This window comes from Cottoperca gobio, chromosome 21 (genome assembly GCF_900634415.1).
Source record: "Cottoperca gobio chromosome 21, fCotGob3.1, whole genome shotgun sequence".
NCBI lineage: Eukaryota > Metazoa > Chordata > Actinopteri > Perciformes > Bovichtidae > Cottoperca > Cottoperca gobio.
Genome location: NC_041375.1, coordinates 2480876 through 2490078, shown reverse-complemented (window position 1 = coordinate 2490078; position 9203 = coordinate 2480876). Strand labels below are relative to the sequence as shown.

Genomic DNA, 9203 nt, shown 5'->3' with positions numbered 1-9203 from the left:
GAAACCTGGATGGAAAGTAACTGCAAGGGACCGCGACTGGGAATATTTGGTGGAGCTGGTTTTGCCCAGGCTCCGCCCCCCGCCGCCGCTGATTGGCCCCTTGACGGGGAAGTCAGTATGAGCTCTGCTGTCAGTCAAGGAGGACAACTGGTTCAGTACGGTGACTAGTGGTGAGCAAAATAGGGAGAAATTACAGTTGAATCCTACTGTAGTCAACAAACAGGTAGATGAATAAGACTTGAACCTAAACAATGTCGTTTGTGTCGATTCATATCTCAATAAAAGTGTCATTGCCTACATGATATGACATCAATATGCTCAACGATACACAACAAGATAATAAAGGTGAATGCCACTACATCCACCAGACTTCATGTAAATGAATCGTGATTTACTCATAAAAGCATTATTATAACCCTCAAACAACGAATAACGTGCACTTCTCGCGTGTTTATAGTTTCTAGGTATAGCCCCATAATGAAAACAAGGGGAAAACATTTGCTGCCATAAGGTTCGTACCCAGCACTGTATTGAGCCACAGTGCTGCTGCATGTTTCCATTGAGAGCACGACGTTGCACTTCAAATCTTTTCGAAAGACACGAGCGCCCACTAGCGGAAAATCCACCTCAGAGACAGCTGAGGAAAGGCAGAAACAATCGAATATAAATGTATCTTAAAAATCACAGAACATAGTGTATTCATTTAAAATACAAGATAAAACAGTAAATTATCTTTAAAAAAAAAACATTGTTCCCTAACACAGAGGTACGCTATAACTTTAAAAGGATATCCACATGTTTAAACTTTTAAGAAGTTTAAACAGGTTCGGCATTATTTACTGATGTCTGTGCCAGACCAACAGCATTATTCAGTAAGTGTTTGCGTTATTAAAACTAGTAGTGTGCTGCAATTGCTTTCTGGATTATTAAAACATTATTGTAACATACATTCAAAGCTTAATTAATGACACACATTCACACTTTCTGCAAATACTGAACTTTTAGTCAATAGCCTCTAATTTGATGAGTATGCACACACACACCTCTGCCGCCTGTAGATTACAGGTCCCTGAATGTAGCGTGTGAAGTTTTGACACTTTTTAACGATTTAATTCGATCAGGCGCTGTTTTAAATGCGGCCGCTGTGGATTGCGGCTGTTTGCTTAGCTGATCATCAGGCTGATGTAACACCGGGCAGATAATTGAGGAGTCCGAGCCCACTGCACTGATTTTCTGCCCTAGAATAAACACAGAGAGAGGCACCGGCTTTCACCGCAGACTGTATGTTTATTGCAGAAGCCTGAACATCAAATTAATTTAATTATGTGACGGGTTAAAGGAAAAACCAACGATATTAGATTAACACGACTGACACGTGCGGCTCTGTGCACAGGGCCCTGCCGAACGTTCTCTAAATATTTATGATCTTTACTCACTGGTGGCCAAGGAAAAATACTTATAAAATATTATATTTATAATATTTATATAGGGAATCAGAATACTGTACTACGTTTTCATAAATATGGTTGTTTATTTCTTGTGGTTTTAGAACTTGCAAATTGAGTTTTGGTTTTCTCCACACTTTATTCTCCACAAAATAAAAGCCTTAAATTGTAAATTTCACATCGTAAATTATTCCTAAAACAGGCACGTTCGTAGTTATTTATTTAATTGTATTGATATGTAATTTGTTGTTTTTTTATCCTTCCTGCCTCTAAAACAAGTCACTCAGCCCGTCGGGCAATAACTGCTGCGGAGCGTCTTTCCTGAAGATCGGCCCGGCTGACACACACACACACACACACACACACACACACACACACACACACACACACACACACACACACACACACACACACACACACACACACACGCACACACGAATCTTTGAGCTTGACACTTACAAACAGGAAAGCACTTTGGACAGGACTTTAACTATTGTTGTTCCAACAATGTAAAAAGATAAAGTAGAATAAATGGATACGTTCCTTATGACAAACAGACTGCTAATTTATTATTATCAATGGAAAAAGTCTGAGAAGCTCAGTTTGGATTTAAAATATCATGAAGAAAAACATACTCATATTAATGCAATAGCTCAAACTATGAACAGGCAAATTGGACACTTTTTCTTTAACTGTCTGAATGTTATCAAGCTTGGATATCTTTTTTTATTTCCCAAGACTAGCCTACTGATCTATTCATCTCTGAATTCAGTATGTGGGGAAAACGTTTTCTAAACCAACTGTATTTTTACTAATTCCTCCGTGTTTTAATTACTGGAGTTTACTCAAGTGAGCCGCGCGGAGTAGAAAGAGACACACAGGCCGTAGTGAGCCGTTTGTTCAGCGGCACCGGAGCGGAGCGGGGCCGGTGGGTGTCCGGGGCGGTGTCCGGGGCGGTGTCCGGGGCCGAGGGACTTCTCTTCACCGACAATCTTACGGTGGGTGTTGGACTTTGGTGGTGTACACTCTAAACTAAAGGCAACTTCACACATTTTGACATACGAGTCATAATTCGATGAGATGAAAAGAATGATTACCGAGGAGACCCGTGCTGCTCCTCTGATCTGGATGAACATGGTAACCCATTTATCAAACATTAATCTCTTCATCCATCATCGCTTCACTTGCTCCTTTTAATGTAGTCGACAGTTACAATTTAATTAATTAGTTTAGAATTAAATTAAAGTGTTTCAAATACAGCAGTGGGATCCGCGTGTTTGCTGCGCTCAGGAGGCCGAGGCTGCACTGATCTGTGTCCCTCCAGCCTCCACTAGCTGCACACAAACCAGCGGCTGCCAGATCATTAGACGCTGCTATTACAAGGATTCGGTAAACTTGACAATGATATATCGGTCCCACACGGCTCAAGGGTAGAAAATGGATCGCAGTGTGCAATAAACCCGCTGACAACAGACGGTGCCAGTAATGCCATTACAATGTGTCATTGGTCAGGTCAAAGGACTACTTCTTTAAAACGATTGTGTGAAGTGACTTCAATTTGAATTAAGGCCATACCAAATAGCAATTAAACGTATGTGTGAGCTTGAACTCTTGATAAAAGGCCATTTTAAGCAAAGTGCAGCCTGGTACACACACAAACACACACAAGACGCACAGGGAGGCATTCAATGGATTTATTGAACTGTTCAGTCCCTTGACAATTGGGGGAAATTACATGACAAATTCAAAATCCCACATCATAACAAAAAGTCATTATACCCACCTGAGGTCAGCCTGCCTACCAGTCAGTCAATCTCTCTCTCTCTCTCTCACACTCACACACACACGCGCGCGCGCGCGCGCACACACACACACACACACACACACACACACACACACACACATTTGCCCACTCTCACTGCTGCTGACCTCAAACCTTATCTTACCTGAACTTGTCCATCCTACACGAATCAAGACTTACCAAGCGAAGCGCCTTGCCAATTTAATTTACTACAACAAAAAATCAGGGACAGAACACGGACTGTATGCTCGGCTGTTTTCGTAAAATTCACTGTTTTCCCAAAAAGTCGGATAAAGCTAAACTCAAGTGTGAACTGTGACTTTGTTTTCTAATCATGGATCAATTTCATAACACAATCTTATCTTGGGGGAGGAGGAGTGGGAGTCTGCACATCACAGCAAGGCTAATAAAATTACATCATACAGGAAATGTCCTCTCCTCCCAGTACCCACAGGCCCCCTTATCGTAGACGACACACATATCCTGTTGTAAGTTTGTGGTTCAGTCATGGGCAGCTTGGGAGTCGAGGCTGAGTTCACCTGCACTGCAGCAACTTCAAATCTAACACAAGCTTTACATCCCCCCTCAGGTTGACATGCTGCTGTCATTTTGAAAAAAATTATTATATACATGGCAGACAGAGCTGAAGCAGAAACAAAAGAAGCTGTAAATGTATATGAATGGAGCTTATGGGCAAAGGAAGTAAGGTAGGTGGAAGACACAAACCTGTCAGCTGGACAGGAAGTTAACTGCGCTTTTAAAGGCTGTGCTGTGATCTGTTACCACTGCGTCAGCCACTTTAGGAACTTTTTTTTTTTTTTAAATGAACAGGAAAACCACAGGCCAACTCCCAAGCTGCACATGAGCTTTTACAGTAGACTGGACTAGACAAAGTCACACATACTCTTCTATATCAGGGACTGGTGTTCTATTGTAGTTTGCTGGCTGTGAAGACATGTAAAAAGAGCGCAGGCGCTGTTACACCAGTTAAGACTTAACAGGGCAAGGGACATGTTAAAGCATTCTACATCAAAAGTTCGAGTTCCCTAAAAATTAAAATAAAACCAAGAAAAAAAAAAAGCCCAAATAAGAATTATCTGTGCGGTGGGGAGGAGGAAGAATGAGGGAGCAGTCAGGTCCTTCACGGCGAAGAGCTGCCTCCTCTTCAAGACCGGGACCACATGGGCCTTTCACAGCGACGAGCAAGTTAACACACCGGGTTGCAACCCTTTCCTCGGCCTTCCTTTAGCACTTCCAAAACGAAGCGACATTCCACAGAGGAGGAGGAGTGGGGTCGGATGATGAGGAGGGAGCTGGATGGGGATGAAGGCAGGGCGTGACATGTGGAGGACGGGGAGCAGTCTCATTCGGTGGCCTTGAGAGAGAAGGACAGCTTGGGCCTGGACTTGCCCTTGCCGAGGATGATTTTCTGCTCCTCCTTCTGCTGCTTTTGACGGTCCTGCTCCAGCTTCATGCGCTCCTCATGAATCTTTCTCTGCTCCTCTACAATACGCAACTGCTCCTCAGCCTGTCACACACAAAAAGCAAACATGCAGCAGACACAATAAGGTCAGACAAGGACAGAAAAATACATCAATAAAGCCAAGTGCCCACTAAGTGCTGGCATTGTCTTTAAGATCCAGCATCGCAGTGCCTGCTTGTCTTTCCGTGTGTGCGCCGCTGTTCACGACAGCCTCAGATTTACTAAACCAAGCCTGAATCAAATAAACACCGCTCAGACTTAAGCTTACATAGCCAACAGGAAAGACAACCCACCGGATTGTAAACCAAGGCTGATAACCATCGACTCAAAGTGGTTCTTGCCAAAAGTCTATTAAGCTATTCGGTCATGTTGTGGTGTGGTGAAAGCCTCGGCGTCTCAATCAGTGGTGGACAGAGATTTGGAATGAAAGACACATAAGTGACATTAAAAGCACAGAAACCAGATATGACGAGTGTCGGTTTCTCTTACAGTAAATTTTCATCAAATCGATGTGATTAGGACAATTACATTTAGAACAAAAAAATAATTGTGGGTATCAATATAATGCAAATATTTAAACATGAATCAACCCCATTCTTGTGTTATGCTAAAAAAAACCAAACATGTTTTTTCAGGGTTTTGACAACATTAAAGTGTTGAGTGTTAAGTAATTGTCTTTGTGATCAAGGCAACATGCAAAACAATTAAATGAGGGTTATGAATTTTACTAAAATGGGATAAATGTATCAAAATCATGCAGAAAAGCAGCAGAGCAGGGCGTACCAGCTTGGCCTGAGCGTCGGCGATCTTGCGGTTATTCTCCTCCAGGATTTTTTCCAGCTCCTCCCGCTTAGATTTTTCTTCCTCCTAGACGGGTGACACGGTGCCATGTTAGCGCACGAACAGGCTACAGCCACAGAGCACTTTATGTACATACATACACACTTGCCCTCTAATAGTCACACACACACACACTCACCACCGGCAAACACACACACACACAACTAAACTCATTACACCACAGAGAAGTTTGTTTAGCCTCTCGCACATGACCACTGTAGGATTCTTTGCAGTCAGCCTGAATTTTTTTTTAAATACAAAGAGGGGGCAAAAAGCATAAAGAAACTGTGGGGGGAATTAACCCTCTATTTATTTTCCCTCCCTCTACCGCTGTTAATACCCTCTTAGAAAAATGTAACGCTAAGCCACATCTACGGCACTCACTGCATTATCATGAAAGACATTCAATTTTAAACACAAGAATTCAAAAAAGGTGGAATCACACTCATAAATAGAAGACAGATATAAATGACAGACAATACAATCTAGAAGAAAATACAATGCTGATTTTTTTTACATCATAAGCAAGAGAAAAAAGGATACAAATAAGGAGGGAATAGTTTTGGCTCACCAATGCACGTATACCTACGCATTTTCCTTGCCTGTGTACCTACACAACTGGTGAAAGCATTCGGCATTAAACGGTTGAATATTTACTGTCTCGTCCGGACTGTGTGGCCCCTGCAGAAACAGAGAAGCGCTCCTGGGGTGGGTGGGTGGGTATGGGGGGGATTCTGCCATACCGTGCCAGCGGCATTCCTCTTTATAACTGATCTCTGTAATGCTTAGCCTGCGCCTGCAGCCACAGCTCATTCTTTTTTTTATCGTTTATCCTTTCTTTACAGTGGCTCAGTCCCCACTGAGACGATAGCAGAGTGAAGGAGAGTACAGTACAAAGTGGTGTCTGCGTGTTCCAGGAGGACCGGACCACGGTACACTTACAGTACAGGACACAAGTCACGGTGAGCTGAAAGGCTGCAGGCCAGCTCAGGTCAAGTGCTAGTTAGGAAGCTGGTAAGTTGTGTTTCCAAAATAAAAACAACACAAATGTATTTAAATAACAATATGAAATTTAGCAGCAACCCTATAGGAGAAGCAAGTCATGAGTACAAAACACAGTACATTTGTTTTTCTAGGGAGAAAAAGCTATTTAACTGTATAAAATAATTAGAAAGAAATATATTAAAAGATAAAAAAGGTTAGACCAGAGATCGTTAACCTTGTCAAACAGGAAACAGGAAATGTAGTGGTCCGTCATTATGTATCCAAGAGCAGATGGCGTCTAACAGAAGACTCTCAAAACAAGGATTGTTAAAGAGAAGGTAAGGGGGTGGTAAAGAAAAAAACCTGTACATGACAAACTTGCTGTGAATTAAACAAATGTGATCAACATTTCTACACATCAAATTGGATTTTAAATGTCAGAGTAAAAGTAAAAACTCATACAAGAGTTATTGTAGGCATCTGGCTGAAGCGTCTTCAGCTGAATATGTTAACTTTTTGGTTATAGAAGGGCCTTTTCTAGTTCTACCGATCCCGTCGGATTACAGTGTCTCAGGTTGAGAGTGGGAGATTTAGAAAGAGAAGAGTGGAGGCATACAGACAGCATAAGGCAGGACAGGGGTGACCCAACATGTCCATGTCGGTAAAGGAGGCATGCTCGGACTACATTTCTCCCCCCCATTATTACCGAGCCACTGGCTGCTCCCTGTGCAAGTCAGGGTCACTAGGCTTTAGCTGCCCTTCTTATACACAATACATTATTACTGTAGTATAAACAAACCCCCTCTTTTAATGAAGCCTTGAGAGGCACAGGGTTTGTCAGACAGCTTTACTCTCTAAAATACAAAAAGGAAAGAAAGAAGCAAAGGGGCTTCTACTAACCTTAAAGAAGCCCAAGAAGGGTCCATGATGAACTGCATAATAAAGAGCGATACAGGATTGGGCGTCTTAACAGAACTCAAACTATAGCCTGTCTAACCCCATATGTAAAAAAAAAAAACCTTTATACGAGCTTGTTTAAAGTTTAGGCATTTGAGAACAGTTTAAAATGGCCAGTGATGTACAGAGACGGTGACTGTAAAACAGATGTGCCATCTTAAAAAAAGAGAGCTCTTTATTTCATATATTGACAAAGATGTTAGCAAATATGAAAAGCAAAAGATCAAGCCGAACCAGGAAGAAAATTATGAAAAGAATGAAGTCAGTCAATTTGTGTAACCCTGCCATGGCAAAAATCTCACTGGCAAGTTAGGAACTCCCTCGAGACGCCAAAATGAATGGTGGCTATGTTCACATTTCACCTTGAAGTATGAAACAGGCAGTTGTCATCCTTTAAGCCTAAATTGCTACTTCAGTTCCAGCAAGACTATTAAAAACCCAAATTCCCATAGTTTACAGCTAGAGGCCGCGATAACATAAAGGATATATATTGTGAACTAGTAGATGTGACTGTGTGTACATGTTGTAAAGGTTTTGGATTAATTTGTAATCTTGATCCCCAGTGAGTAACATGTGCATTTGTGCAAACTCTCATCTCACATATTTGAAAAAGTAAGAAATGACCAAATAAACACTTAATTCAATGCTTTCGCTACATTATTTCATGCAGGTTGGCCACTTCCAGGCTCTGCATATACCCTCCCTGCAATGAAACTTGTACCATGGCTAGATTACGCATGTCCCGTAGACAGGCACCAGTCAGAGCAGCTGACTAGGAGGGAGATGGGGACAGGGGTGAAGGGGTTTTGGAGGTATGTAGGGAATAGAGGGGCTGCGTTCCAAACGACCGAGCGTTACCTCTCTGGCCTTTTGCGCCGACAACTCTGCCTGCCGTTGTCTCTCCAGCTCCTCCAGCAGCTGCCGCTCCATGATGCGCTTTGCCTCCTCCACGCGCCGCAGCACCTCCCTCTCAATTTCATCCTTCCGCTTCTCTAGCTCCTCCTCCACCCGCTTGGCCACCAGCTCCTCCACCCGCCGTGCAGTCTCCTCCTCGATCAGCTTCTCCTCGATCTCCTGCTGCCGGCTGGAGGACGGGGGAAAGAAACAGATGAAAGGAGGAATGCGAGCTATAAGAGGGTTTAAAGGAAATCAGGGATGGAAATGATTTCTCATAAAGCTGATCTGCTCTAAAACCAAAGACACATACTCCATGACGAGATAAAGAACACAAATACTGAAAACATGTTTTTACATGCAATTAATATTTTGGACTTAGTTTATAGTGAATCTAGTGTAGTCTTTCCACTGGCTTGGTATAAAATAATTAAACAGTGTTGTCTTCGTATGCATTTCCACTGCGCTCTCACCGCAGGGCCGACCACAGGGCCATAGTATAGCGGGTCACTGTGAGAGCTCACAGTTAGGGCGTAGGAGAAGAGCCGTGGACAAAGTCTACTTGACGAGCAAGCACTGAGCAGTTGCAAGCCCGTATGGTGGGCCGTGCTCTGAGGATCGCATTTGTGCATGCTAACTCGTGAGGATGCTTTCTGCTCATGCATACGGTTCTGTGTGCTCGTATCCAAGCTTGTGATTATCCACTAGTTAATCGATCGCAGATGCTGTTGTTCTCTTGGACCAGGGATCGGCAACCGTTACTATCAAATGAGCCATTTTGCCCCCTCTTCCACCAAAT

At 42.8% G+C, this 9203-nt stretch overlaps 1 protein-coding gene across 1 annotated transcript in view; it reads right to left on the bottom strand.

The window, feature by feature from the left end:
* Window positions 1–3705: 3705 nt before the first annotated feature.
* The window catches only part of arglu1a (arginine and glutamate rich 1a), an 8164-nt gene continuing 2666 nt past the window's right edge, over window positions 3706–9203 (bottom strand). Inside the window, exons 2-4 of the mRNA XM_029459874.1 lie at window positions 8369–8594; window positions 5513–5596; window positions 3706–4774 (exon numbers count right to left, since the gene is read on the bottom strand). Of these exons, the coding sequence (XP_029315734.1) occupies window positions 4610–4774; window positions 5513–5596; window positions 8369–8594 (475 nt within the window). The 3' untranslated portion in view covers window positions 3706–4609. The remainder of the gene's footprint in view (window positions 4775–5512; window positions 5597–8368; window positions 8595–9203) is intronic.